Genomic DNA, 14,932 nt, shown 5'->3' with positions numbered 1-14,932 from the left:
ATGTAGATCGTTGCACATTTTATTGCTTTTTGCTGTCATCTACTGGTTGAATACAGCGACAATGAAGCAATCAGAACCACGAATTTTACAAGATCAGCGTGCTGGAGAAGGACCAGAAGACTATTGAGCTTGTTATTTTTTTTCAACTAATGCGTCACTGTCATTGTTGATCTACATGGAAAAATCTAAGCTATATAAGTTTCATAGATGATTGTGGGGCTGCTTTGGAAGTGTCTGCCTATTAATATACTGCTAATTAAGTTCAAGATTCTTGTTAAACTTCTCATTGATTCACTCAGGTTTCAGGTCTTGCTCTCTTCTAACTAGCTTGCACTCTCTCTCAATCTGTTTCACTAATTAAACGATCATGTTCTCTTTTTCTTCTTAATGGTTCTTCTCATATTTCTCTTTTGTTTATGCAGAATCAACGGATTAAACTCAAACAATTCTCCATCAGCCAAAAATACTATAAGCAAGCGAAAGTAATCTCTCAAGCCATGACATTTCGTGAAAGTTGCATCCTTGTGCTCCTCTTTGTAGCTTTAAGTGCAACGATTGACAGAGTTTGTGATCCAGTGTGCCAAGCTAAAGAACCCTTCAACTGCAGTGATGTGCAAACTTTCAATCGAACTGATTTCCCGAGAAACTTCACTTTTGGTGCAGCAACTTCAGCATATCAAGTATGTTATTTCGTTATAACTTATTTTACACCACTCTTTAATTATGCAACAACTAAAAACTACTAGGAAGATTTTTTTTTGAATTGATTTTCTTGTAACTAGATTGAAGGTGCCGCGGGTAGAGCGGTTAATGGATGGGACTACTATACTCACAGATATCCAGGTTTTTTCAAAGTTTTTGATATTTAGACAAATATAAAATACATATATGCATGGTTTATGATCATATATATACATTTTGAAAAATATATTTGCTCACAGTATAGACTTTTCATCTAGCAGAAAGGGCTCCAGACCGCGCTACGGGAGATGTGGCATGCAACTCTTATGAGCTTTATAAGGTTATTAAATTTATTTCAAATGAAATATTTTGTCTATCTGAAATTTTAATCGAGAAAGTTCATTGCTTATTTATAGGAGGATGTCCAATTACTGAAACGCATGAATGTTCAAGCTTACAGATTCTCAATAGCATTGTCAAGGGTCTTGCCAAGTACATATTTACTCTCATTCTTTCTTCAATCTTCTAATTGGGGTTTTCGATCCTTTTTTACACTTTTAAAAACCTTTGCTACATATATATTTCTCTATTAAAGGGAAAGCTGTGTGGAGGAGTGGATAAGAACGGAATAACATATTACAACAATCTCATCAACGAACTGAAAGCATAATTATTCCATAATTTGTCATGAATGATGTATATACACACCAAAACATGCATGTGCATGTTTCTTGTTATTATATCGTTATGTATTAGTTACACATACGTAAGCATAGAACCATTCGTGACAATATTCCATTGGGATGTCCCACAAGCTTTAGAAGACGAGTATGGCGGTTTTTTAAGCCGACGTATAGTGTAAGCGATTCAATTCTAATACATATGTTTTTACCAAAACTCTCTTATTATAGTTATTTGGATCTTCGGCTACATTACATCCTACTGTTGGAGACTTGGAGTAAGTAACTCCTTATTTTTTCGTATACATTACATTTATTAGCTTATGTATGGTCGTATATATAGGGGGGATTACAAGGATTACGCTGAGCTTCTCTTTCAAAGATTCGGGGACAGAGTGACGTTTTGGATCACATTTAATCAACCTTACACGTTTGCAAACAGAGGTTACGGAGATGGAACATCTCCACCGGGGCGATGCACAGGTTGTGAATTTGGTGGAAATTCTGGTACAGAACCTTATATTGTTGGCTATCACCAACTTCTTGCTCATGCTACAACTGTACTTACATACCGGCAGAAATACAAAGTATTTATTTTACAAATAAACCATGAGATTTTTGTCGTAATTTCACATATAAAAATGATTAGAAATTTATTTATAGCTAGGCATGCTTAACAATGTTGCAGAGATTACAAGGTGGAAAAATTGGTATAGCCTTAATTGGAAGATGGTTTGAGCCTTTAAATAAAGCAAGTGTTTCAGATCGTATGGCTGCGCGGCGAGCTTTTGATTTCATTGTTGGATGGTTCTTGGATGCTTTGGTGTATGGAGATTATCCGAAGATCATGAAACATACCTTAGGAAAAAGATCGCCAAGATTTACAGATTTAGAGTCTCAATTAGTGAAAGGATCCATAGATTTTCTAGCTTTAAATTATTACATCACACAATATGCAACTGATTCATTGCAACCAATTTCAAAACCACCCAAGATCCAAACTGATCGAGGAGCCAACTTTAGCAGTATGTTTATCCATCAGTTTTTAAATTTATTAATTAAATGGTATTTTTCCATCTCATAAATTGGGAATATTATAGTACTTCTCTATATAAAACTTGCTTCTCTTTTTTATTTTTCTTCTTTGCTAAGCAAAGCCTTCTTTCTCTTTGGTTTCCACCTTCTCTTTCTACTCAAGAATCAAGCCAGCGACTTGGTAGTCCAAAACAAAACTCGAATTCACCCATTCCACAACCACAATTAACAGTTATCATGGTTAACAGTTAAAACGCCAGAAGTACCCAACAAAATTATACGTACAGATTTCAAATCTCGATAAATTTGCTATGGCAGGAGCGAAAAGGGAGGAAGCACGGTGCAGCAACCAACCTCATCACTTGGCTGGATAAGCAAGTTCGAAATAAACTCTTAGTCGTCGTTCAAAGAGAAGGAGTACGAAGCAGGCTTACAAGCTTGGTTTGCATCTAGAGGTTTTTAAACATATTCATATGTATCTTTAATCTCTAAATACTTTCAGTAACTTTTGCATATGATGTAACCAAACATTATTTTTGTTGTTGAATTATTTTAATATTATATTCAGAAATGAGTCGTTTAAAAGAATAAGAAGAATGGGGAAGTGTCTTTGTCAAGTGGTTCAGCACCACCTCTATGATCGATCCCCCCGGAGTTCGACTCCACTAAATTATGTTACCCATCGGAGTTCGACTCCACTAAATCATGTTACTCGCCGTAGTAAGGATTGATTATGAATTAGATCTCATCGATTCAATGATGATAAAAAAAACAAGTTGAACTTTAATTGAGCAGAGAAGGAATTTATTATGTGTGAGAGAAGGATAATAATCAAAATGTTTAATTATTATGAATTAATTTACTCTTGAGAGTATTAGTCTTCCATCCGTGGAATCACAATTTGGTAGGATAAAACTGAACTAACCATATGTTCTTTACAAAGAATAATAATGAATATGTGATACAAGATTGGAATCACTCCAACTTTATGATCAATCCATGATTGAGAGATTCAGAGCTTGTCACACGGAATGGTGTAATCCATGAAATGGCTCTGAAGCATTCTCACGTAAATTAAGGGGTGATACAATGGATATAGGTGTGATTGACTCACTCAATCAATGGACAAACGATGTTATATCATAAGAACAAAAAGAACTCGTCTTTGAAAGAAAACTTACATTTCTTTTTTGACATCTTTGGATCGACAATGCCTAATCCATACCCAAATCCCTACTATGCAGTGTAACACGATTTAGTTGATTCGAACACCGATGGAGAAGGTGGAGCCAAATGGAGTCAACCACTAGACTAAAGACACATCTCTAAAAACATTACCTTTATTAAAATATAAGATTAAGAGCGTTTTACAATGGAATAAGAGATCAGCTTATATAGAGCTGGGTAAAACACACTAAAGCTAAAAGTAATAAACAAATTGCAACATTTTCAAAAAATATGGTTTTTAGACTATCAAGTGTACGTGAAATCGGTCCAAATAGGGCAAAGGGGGTGTGTAACTTGGAGAGGTAGTTTTGTAGTCTTAGAGCTTCTAGTGCACTTGGTAATGTTCTAACACACATATAAACAGAAGACTAGAAGAGGAAGGATTTGTTGTGTATTGATGACAGTCAGGTCCAAACACGGAAAAAAGTAATAGGACTGAGTCCGCCTAACCTAATGGCTATTATTGTGCGTGGTTATTCTCTAGAGATATTCTTATGGAAGTAGCTAAAGATTCTCATGGTTTCTATAAGAAGCTTTTGACTGTATCCAAAATAAATAAAAATAACAGTTTCCAGGTGGTTTGGATCTAGGTGTTCTTCGGGGTGGTTCTCCACGGGTTGGGACGTCATCATGAATCAAGCAAGTGTGTGGGCTTCTTCCTAGGCTGATCCAATTTTTTAAAAGCTGAAATTCATCATAGCTCACAATTTGGCTTGGTTTGGTAGCAGATTTGACAAGTCTGTCAGCCCGTCTGTCAGCGAGGTCCTCTAGAACCATCTTTTCATTTGGGTGTTTGGTATATGATTCCACCTAAATCATTAGTCTTGTTTGATGATGTTTGATTGTAAGACACTTGCCATCCCATTCATGTGTGTCGTTCATATGGTGTATGACTACGAGTCTCTACCAACATTGATATATCCATCAGGTCAGTCCAAGTTGCTCTAAAGTCTGTAAAATTAAAGTTAGTAAAGTTGGAAGTTTGGTTTTGCCAACATAAACTCTCTCTTAAGACTCACTTTTATCTATTCTCCACCCAAGATCTCATTTTTTTTATAGAAGAATCATTTAGGTACATGAAGTGAGAAGAGTATTTACCATTCATCTTTTGCAAGATGACTTGCAAAAAAGTTTGTTCCTTACTTTGATAAAATTTAGGGCCAATTTGTCTACTAACCAAAATCTTAAATCAAATTAAGAATATAGCATATAATTTCAAAAAATTAGGAGATTAGGATAGACCGTAGAGAAAATTACATTTTTCGTGATGGTGTTTTGGTGGTAACGGAAGGTGGAAATAACCGGCAGTGATAACCAGAGGAGGTGTCCGGAGGAGGTGACCGGCCGCAGTGGCTGGAGGAGGTCACCGGCAGTGGTGCCAGAGAAGGTAACCGACGAAGATGCCGGAGGAGGTGACCGGCGGCAGTGGTCTGATAGGTGGCTGGCAGCGGTGGATGGAGGAGATAGCCGGAGGAGTTGGCCGGAGAAGGTGGTCGGCGGTGGTGGCTGGCGGTGGTGGCCAGCGGTGGTGGCCGGAGGATGTGGCCGGAGGTGGTGGTGGTGATGATGGTTGTAGAGATGGTGGTTGTGGTGGTAGGGAGTGGTGGTGGCGGTAGTAGGGGATGTGGTGGTGGTTATAAGGGTAAGTTATGTAATCTTGTTATATAACGCTTGGTACTTAAAGTTAGTAACTCACCCGATTGTGACACGTGTTAGTTTTAACGATCATAGATCAAAGTTAAAAACTCACCGGATTGTGACACGTGTCAGTTTTAACGATTAAATATCAAAGTTAGTAACTCATCAGATCATGACACGTGTCAGTTTTAACGATCAAAAATCACATATCAAAGTTAGTAACTCGTCAGATCGTGACACATATCAATTTTAACGATTAAAAATCACAGTTTTCAAACTTGGTACAACGGTGTATAAGATAATTGTAATATTATTATATTAATAAAGCCTTTGTTAATCTTAAAAGGAAAATGATTGTAAATACACCCCTTTATATAGGCAAATAGATGATAACATATTTTTCACCAAACAAAAGAATTTCAACTAGCTTTGTTTTTCTCGGTAAAATTTTTTTCTTTGTTTTTTATTAATCTTTTATTTTGCTTTTTATGAATACACAAATGCATTTTGTTCAAAATATTGCTTTCAACTTTGTTTTATTAGTCAAACTTTTTTAATGGGAAGACAATTTTCCTTACTTTTTTTAACCAAAATATACTTCTACTTTCTATTTTTTTCAGTTTGGAATAGGTAAGATTAATATGTTGACCCAAAAAAATAGAAGATTAATATATGCATCTTATTTTTCTAATATTGTATTTTAAAATTTATTGTAGTGGTTTTAGATTGCTTATTTAATTAATATATTCATCTTTGAATTATTTGAGATCATATATATTACATTGCTTATAATTTTCTGATACTTCATTAATTATGTCAAATTAATTGTCTTCTAATTTTTTAACCTTAATTGGTTGGTCATAGACCTTTTTTTGTGCAAACATTATTGTTACCATTCGTTCAATCTCAAAAGGAGATAAAGAAAAGAAGGTCATCAACCTAATGGTTGGATAAAATAGGCTAATCAAATAGAAGCCTACAACAAACATAGATAGATTGGAAAAACATAAATCGTTGTAGATAGATCTATAGAGCTTGGAGACAGAGACTACATCATGGTGTGTCAAAGAAACTTCCATGAATACATTGAGAAATTTAACATTAGTTACCATAAAAAGATTTTGTGACATTGGAAAAAGGTCTTTAGATCATTGGTTGCTAGAGCGAGCCACTTTGAGATAGGTAAAAGACTTGAACGTGTTTTCTCCACACAGGAGGAGGTCAGAGCCAAGATTCTCTCTATGGTAGAGGAGGTTGGACGCAAGATTATCTTCCCAAGGGAGGAAGGTAGGGGAGGTTGGATGCAAGGTTATCTCTCCAACGAAGGAAGGCAGAGCAAAGGTTCTCTCCACGGTGGAGGAGGTTAGACGCAAGGTTCTCTCCATAAGGGAGGATGTCAGAACCGAGGTTCTCTCCATGGTTAGACATAAACTATTGTTATGTAATTTATTTTTTTATTAAAAATATTTTTTGAGCCAACAATTTTAGTGATTAAAGAAACTATGCAAAAGTGAAAGTACAGAGACATATAATAGTTGGCTTAATTTGTTCATATAGACATTTTCTAGGTGGTAGTAAATAATATATTTGTAACATACAGTTTACTTAGGTGTAAAAAATATACTTTTAATGGTAACATACATAAAAGATTTGTATATGGATATAAATAAGTGTATTATAGCAAAAAAATTATAAATAATATATAATAAATTTTAATATATTTTTATTAAATTTAATTTTATTTACATAAATTTAAACCCGCACATCGGACGGGTCTTTATCTAGTTATTATATAAAATATAGAGAATATAAGATTTTATTGGTTAGAATGGTTATTAGGTGAATTATAAAACTTTTTAAGGTTGTAGACTGCAATTTCCCTAAAGCTTAATAGCAGAAGAAAAATCATTTTCCCTAATTTGAAAGCTTTTAGATGAACAAAACATGTTTATATATATGTACGCATGTGTGATTGTAAATATCCAAATCTGAATACAATGGAATCTACAAATCAAGTTTTTTTTTCTTCTAAGGTGTCACACACACAAAATTTCCGTTCGGAATCTATATAGTAGCTATTTCTAAATTCTTCTCGAATTATCTTCACACTCTTAACTCGCAATCAAAATCAAAATCTCAATCTTTCAAAAGAAACTTAAACATCAACGTCATGGTAAAACCAACTTTGTTGAAGCAGATGACGAAGGTGAAAGATGATTTTGTGTTATCGATAATCGAGTATACACACACATATATATATATATATATATATTATAGTGGTGTAGGCAACAAGCCTAAATTAAGAAGATATTAATCGAATATACAGGAATGGTTATGGTAAGAAATAACTCTAATTACAAGACTTATGGGATATGATATCAGTAGAGAATAATATCCCAATACCCTCTCTCAAAATGAAGCATAGAGATTCAAAATGCACAGTGTAAAAAAGAAATCTGCAAAGCTTTGCTTCCCAAGCAGTTTAGAGAAGATGTCAGCCAGTTGAAATGTTGTTTGAACATGCATAAGATGAAGGTTATCGGACTTGATTTCGTCGCGAACAAAGTGGAAGTCATTCTCAATATGTTTGTACGCTCATGGAAGAATGGGTTTGTAGCAATGTGAATGGTGGACTTACTATCACAGTAAAGACGCATTGGTTGGAAATGTGGAACACCAAGATCATGCATAATGCGCTATAAATATTTGAGCTCCTTTGTGATATAAGCCATCGCCTGATATTCTCCTTCTGCTGAAGACATACTCACAATCTTTTTTTCTTGATTTTCTAAGATATTGGAGAAGAACCAATATGTATGAAGTAGCCAAAACTGACCGCCTAGTGAGTGGACAGCTTTTTGTAGTCTCTGGTAGAATGCCCATTAGCTTTACGCAGTTCGCAGTACGACTACAAGTTGATCGTCCCAAATCCATTTATTGCTCGAGAGGACTCCGCTCTTCGAGCGGGGTGAAAAAGGGGGTTTTGATGCCGAGTTCCTGGGGGAACTCTTCTGCGGAGACTTATCCACAACGAATGTCCCCACCCCGGGTTTCGCCATAGGGAAGGTGATTTTTTGGGGACTGCTTCGAATCGCGACTTAGAAGCAGCATTAAACTTCTGGGTGGCGGCAACCTTTTCCTCTTTTGCGACTATCCAGTTTGAAACTCGATGTAATGCGTCCTAGATGGTGGGGAACTAATTGACAGTTAGTTCTTCTCAGAAGTGGGATTCATGCCACAACCCTTTCTTCAAGGCTGACAGGACAGTTGAGTCCGACAACCCCGGAATTTGGACCTGGATTTTCTTAAACTTCGTGATATAAGAGCAAAGTGATTCTACTGCCACTTTACTTAGGTTCCAAAGCTGGGCGCCGGTCACCGCTGTTTTGATCTGGCTCGAATACTGTTTCATGAAAGAAGTTGACAGCTCCGTAAAACTATCAATCGAGCCTGATGCTAAAGATGTGAACCATAGTAAGGTTGGTCCATAGAGGGTTTCTCCAAACATTTTGTAGTACCCGACATCTTCCTCGTGTGGCTCGAGGTCTACCCGACTTGCCGTGAGCAAGAAGGTTTCAAGATGCGTTATCAGATCTCTTTTACTTTCGTAACTCGTAAATTTAACCTTCCGCGTATCTATTACGCGAACTCGTGCTATTCGAACTGAAAAAAGTGTTCGCTTTGACTCCTCAATCACCCGAGAAATGTCTCGTGCCGACGTGATTGCGCTATGCACATTGGATTGCATTGCCCAGATCTCATTCTGCATTCTATGGATCTTGGGATTAGATGCGACCCCCGGAGGAAGCCTCCTCCCACTGGGGGCAAAGTTCAGACAGTAACAGGCGGAAGAGTAGCCGCCATGGCTCCTGCCGAGATGAGATTTTCACTTGCAGGTGGAGCAGTGGTTTGCGCAACATTCGGGAGCAAAGTTCCAGTCCCGAGTGTTGTCTGTCCTGGTGGGGACGCTACCGCTTGAGCTGGCGCTTGTTGCGGGGTAAATAGTGGGACGAACCCACCAAAGTCCAAAACGCGTTGTCGCGTGGTATGCTCTAACGAAAGAAGATCCATCCAGCCAGCGTACGCACTGTGGAAGATGACAATTCAGTTATCGAGCCGGAAATTTCCTCCAAACAAGAGATAATGTGTCCCTCGAATCTGTTGAAGCGGTCAGCCAAAGCGGAACTTGTCGTCTGCTGACGGTCCAATTTTTCCGATAAATCTACATTTTGAGAGACTAATTAATAGAGTTGTGAAAAATATATGTTTATATATTAATTTATATGATTTCATCTTCAATTTTTTCCTTATGAAAAAAAAACAAATCATGGAAATAAACGCATCCAAAATAATTCAGTTTTTTAACACTCTTAACTTCTTAATTAATTTCCAACATCTGTTGTGAGTAGAGACTACTGACAAAGGATGTAAACAAAGACACGCGTATTGTGGGTGGGATACAAAAGAACGTTTGAATCATCAATAAAATACATTTAAGTTTTAACAAAGTTTAGCTTTGAGATCCTTTCTCAGAATTTTTCCGGAAGGAGATTTGGGAATGGAAGGGACAAAGAAGACCTTGTGCAATCTCTTGTAGAACACCACCTACGTACAAAAACAAGTAAACATACACAATGTATTCAATAAGTTAACCAAAAATGGTATTAATTAATTAAACCCAAAAAAGAAAGATTTCTACGTACCTGTTTGGCAATATATTCTTTAATTTCTTCTTCAGTGATATCATTTCCATTGGATCGCACCACGAAAGCCACTGGAACTTCCCCAGCGACTTCATCATTTTGCCTGCACATTTATGTAGCAGAAAGATTTAAGAAGACGATGCCGTTTTATACTCAACATGCGTATATGTTAGTGTGAGATGATTACTTACGGAACAACAGCTGCATCCGCTATTGAATGGTGGTTGATGAGTAAACCCTCTAGCTCAGCTGGAGGGACCTGTTTTTTTTAGTTCAAATTTGATCATCGCACCACAGTTTATAAACCATCTTCATTATATTTAAACTAATATGAGTGGACTTACCTGAAAGCCTTTGAACTTGATGACCTCTTTGAGTCGATCAACAATGAAGATTTCATCATCTTCATCCACATACCCAATGTCACCTGTGTGAAGCCAACCTTCTTCGTCTATTGTTGCTGACGTGGCTTCTGGATCGTTCAAGTACTCTGCATGCGCGCCAAAAGTTCGTTAAAATTTTTATACCAATTTGTTTAACAATTAATATATATCAAACTCTTTAATTTGCAGTGTTACGTTTTGTAATTTGACCCCTTAATGTAGTTACAAAATATAAAGAAAACACGTCACGTGTACGTGGAAATGTAAAGGACGTGGAGACGTATGCACTTTTGGAATAATATGCATGTCGTACAAAAACATGTGATGATGCGCAAACCTTAAAAAAAAATTGCCGTATAATTCCTTTTTATTTTAATGTTAAGATTTGTCGGTAACTCACTAACTTTAGCTTCTTCTTTTTTCATAAAACATTATTCTTCTGAAACCATTACAACTTTCTCTTCTTCATAAGAATCATATGTATATATATATATATATACCTGATTCTGGAACTATTCTTAAATATTTATGAAGATATTTAAACTATTTTGTAGTATTTTCAGTCTAAAATAAATGAGTGGTATATACTTTTTGAAATTCTCCAATAAATTAAATAATGATCTCTTCTCTTTGTTTTACTTTGTTCTAATTTATAATCTCTATTATGGTATCACCTTTCACTGTAAAAAAATTTGTCACCCCAAAAAAAGAAAAAGAAAAAAACGAACCTTTCATGATCTGTTGACCGCGGATACAAATCTCACCAGGTTGGTTGTAACCAAGAGATAGACGTGTCTCAAGGTGAACCACTTTAAGCTCTGAGTTTCGGACCACAGTACCACAAGACCCTGATTTTGTCGGAATCGGTTCTTTAGCGAACCCAAGGCTCATTGACAAAACTGGTCCTGCCTCCGTCATACCATATCCCTGTTATTCGTATAATTTATCCGTTACTACTTCTCTATAGAATTAGAATATTCTTGGCACTATTGTACTATAGTTCAAAAAGATTAAATTAGTCGATTATACGAGGTTTCTCCAATAAACATACATGGATTCCCTACAAAAAGATTAACTATTTAAATACTTTAGGTTACATATCCTTTTTGGAAAAAACGTTTAAATTTAACTTAAGGTTTCATAGACTTGACTTTGTGGTGTGGAAATATATATCATTATTATATCATTCATTTTTATTGATGATCCATGTGATGTGTTTTCAACAAAAAGATGTGTCTTAGGCTAGTGGCACTCAATAATGATTCCCTCCCATAGTGTTCAGCAGCCTGGTCATCTCCTTTGTAAGAGGAGTTTAATAGGCTTATATCCTAACTTTTCAAAACAAAAAAAAAATGGAAAATGAAAACAAGAAAAAAAAAAAAAAAACGATGTGTGTGAAAGAAACGTGACCACGTCACATAAGCGTGTTTGATAATTTGACGACCCCATCTACTTTTTCCACTACTAAATAAAGGATATTTAATTAAGTAGTTCGCACAAAAGAAAACCAATTAATGTGTACGTAATAATATTTTTGGTTTAAACGTCTCATGGCTTCTGATAATATATACTATAAATGTCGTCAAATGTAATGAAATTATTCCAAAATCTCTCAAAAAAAGTTATGTATTTATGTAGGAAGAATATTAGTAGAACATCTCGTATTAATTATTTTTGAGAAGAAAAGCTATCACAAGTAATTAAACACTTATAGAAAATAATTTATTTCTGATTTAAAAAAATTATATATATTTATGAACAAAATAAAAAATTATAGAAAAATATGGAGTATTTTTCGAATTATTGGCCAAAACGACCAAAGTAATTTATAAAGGAAATTAATTTACAAAAAATAAAGAAGAAGACATTTGGAGAAGTTGGGAAAAAGTCAAAAAACTCTTTATAAAGTATATATATAAAGAGAAAGTAATCTTTAGCAAAAAAGAGGAAGTATTAAGTAATGTGAATATAAATTCTGATTGGTCATAGAATTAGATGTATGAATGTATCCATTGCAGCGGCGACCTAAATCATATCCGTATTCTATTTTTCTTTTTCTTTGGTAAGTCAAAACCTAAACAATAACTGTTTTATAATTAAAAATATAAATAAATAAAAAATAAATAGAGATTAGAAAAAAAGTGGTGAGTTGCAATGCGAAATTAGCTTGAGATCAGATGGAGCGAAACGAACGTAACCAAAAATTATGCCGATGTCTTAGACGTAACTCACTCCTCACTCTCTTCCCGTGCATTCTCCTCCCATTTTTTTTTTTTCATTTTTTTTAATATTTACTTTTAGCAAAATTATTTCAAATTTTTTTTAGTCATTCATTTTCATCAAAATGAAAATAATAAAATATTTCTTGATTTAAAAAAAAAAAACAAATATGCATAACGAAATGATTCCCGCGAATTGGTAGACTTGTAGTAAAACAAAGTATTAGGTCTGAAAACAGAGGATGAGACAGAGATATACCTGGCCAAGGATGGCTTGAGGGAGACGGCGACGAAGACTATCTTGAAGATCTTTGCCTAAAGGAGCTGCACCAGAGAGAACCAATCTAACAGAGGAAAGATCGTAAGAGTTAACTGCAGGGTTTTTAGCTAGAGCGATCACTAGCGGTGGCACAAGCGCCGCCATTGTCACTCTGTGTCTCTGGATCAGATCCAACAAGGCTCCGATCTCGAACTTGTGCATTAAAAGAACCGTCACACCTGTCATAAGGAGTGATTTAAAAGTTAGATAAACACATTAAATATTACGTGATGAACAAGTATGAAACGACGTAGTAGTTTGGTTACCGGATCGGATGGAGTTGAGGAGGACGCTGTTGAGAGAGTAGATGTGGAAAAGAGGTAAAACGCAGAGTACGACGTCGTTTGGTTTGAGGTAGAGATTTGGGTTGTTTCCATCTACTTGTTGTGCAACGCTTGTGATTAAGCTCTTGTGAGTCAGAACCACTCCTTTCGGTAACCCCGTTGTTCCGGATGAGAACGGAAGCGCAGCCGCATCGTCACCGCAGATATGGACGGTTTCTTGAAGTGGGTATGGCTCGTTGGTGAGGAGTGTAGAGAACGGGAGACAGTTCGCCGGTGTTGGTTCGTCGGTGGTGATGAGAATGAGGTCTTCTCCTAGGTTTTTGAGTTTTTCAACGTATTGAGAGTGAGTGATGATGAGTTTGGCTCCGGAAGATTTGAGCTGTTTGTAAATCTCTTGACAAGTGTAGAAAGGGTTGGCCGTGGTTGAGACGGCTCCGATCATGGAAGCACCCATGAAGGAGAAGACAAACTCGGCTGTGTTTTGGAGAAGGATCATGATGACGTCACCCTTTTTGATACCTAACTTGTACAGCCCGGAAGCGACCCTTCGGCAGATAAGGTGGGTTTCGGCGTAGGTGTAGCTTTTTCCGGTTGAACCAACGATGAGACAAGGTTTGTCGGAGACAGAGGAGAGTTTCTCAAAGCAGTAAGTGTGGAGAGGGAGGTGGTTGGGGATGTCAATGTCTGGGAGCTTCGACCGGAAAATACGAGGAGTAGGAGAAAGAGGAGGAGGAGGATGGACATCGCCGGAGACGACGACGGATGTATCGGTTGGTTTGTGAATCTGAGGTTCGTGTAGAGCTGCAGTTATCATTGTGAAATGTGAACAAGAAGTGTTTTGTATTTTTGAGAATGTGAATGTGTACGTGTTTGATTAGTCTCTCTTGATCTTTTTGTTCAGAAATAAATTTTATGTAAATATATAGTAACGTGCGTGTGTAGGTGGTGATTATATGGAAGAAGAGTTGTCTAAAAATGAAATAAATGAAAAAATTAATATGTGAAAGAGAAAGAGAAGAAGGAGAAGAAATTGTGGGGGTAGGTAAAGGGAATGGCTGATAGAAGAAGAATGGAGGGTCGTTTGGTTTGGTAGGTTTCATATTTTCCCTTTTATACTCTTGCATGTCCTTATTTCTCTATTTTATTTATTTATCATATTTTTTTTATTAATACTGAAATTCTGGTACATATATTGCGTATATAAATAACTAGCCACCAATTCTTTTTTTCTTTTACTAATACTAGGTTTTGAATCCACGCTACGGGTGAGTTTATTTGATATATTTTGATAAAAATTATATATGATTGAATACTGTAATAAAATATTATTTCATAAAAAAGTTAAAATTAGTACTAAGGAAAAAAATTAAATTTCAGATACACAACTTTTTAAAATATAAAAATCAGTTGTGTTATAAAATCAAATCTGATAAAAAAATCATAAATTTAAATTGACGTCCATGTGAGGCAAATCAAACTGATGACCTCACATATCCTAAACTATTTTCTTTGACTACCAGAAAAACGAAACAATTTTATAATCATGAATTTAACTCGTTTCCATATTTAATTGATCGCTACCACCTATGTTTTCGTATTTTTTATTCAATGTTTTCTTATTTTTCATATTCTTTCTTGTCATTTTCATTGTCAAATTTTGTGTTAATTGTCATCGTAACTTTTACCGTTTGGTTCTTCGTTATACTCTTTTTCTTCTTCTTCCTCATCAACTTCTTCACATTCTTCCACTGGAAAACCTTTTT

At 35.7% G+C, this 14,932-nt stretch overlaps 1 protein-coding gene and 1 pseudogene across 1 annotated transcript; one reads left to right on the top strand and one right to left on the bottom strand.

The window, feature by feature from the left end:
- On the top strand, nucleotides 223-2,793 carry LOC104700912 (annotated as a pseudogene).
- Nucleotides 9,596-14,224, bottom strand: LOC104700911 (4-coumarate--CoA ligase 3). The gene is made up of 7 exons (XM_010416513.2): nucleotides 13,152-14,224; nucleotides 12,826-13,064; nucleotides 11,076-11,274; nucleotides 10,309-10,454; nucleotides 10,156-10,223; nucleotides 9,965-10,067; nucleotides 9,596-9,866 (listed from the first exon to the last, which is right to left on the bottom strand). The coding sequence occupies exons 1-7, from the start codon at nucleotides 13,981-13,983 to the stop codon at nucleotides 9,762-9,764; spliced, it is 1,692 nt and encodes a 563-aa protein (XP_010414815.1). The 5' UTR covers nucleotides 13,984-14,224; the 3' UTR covers nucleotides 9,596-9,761.

The sequence above is a fragment of the Camelina sativa genome, chromosome 7 (assembly GCF_000633955.1).
Source record: "Camelina sativa cultivar DH55 chromosome 7, Cs, whole genome shotgun sequence".
NCBI classification, from domain to species: Eukaryota; Viridiplantae; Streptophyta; class Magnoliopsida; order Brassicales; family Brassicaceae; genus Camelina; species Camelina sativa.
This window is presented reverse-complemented; position numbering and strand designations above follow the sequence as displayed.

Coding starts and splice junctions, on each gene's coding strand:
- LOC104700911 (XM_010416513.2), bottom strand. CDS start 13,983: ATGATAACTGCAGCTCTACACGAACCTCAGATTCACAAACCAACCGAT. Junction 11,275..12,825: donor CTCAAGCCATCCTTGGCCAG/GTATATCTCTGT, acceptor TACGAATAACAG/GGATATGGTATGACGGAGGC. Junction 10,455..11,075: donor CGGTCAACAGATCATGAAAG/GTTCGTTTTTTT, acceptor GCGCGCATGCAG/AGTACTTGAACGATCCAGAA.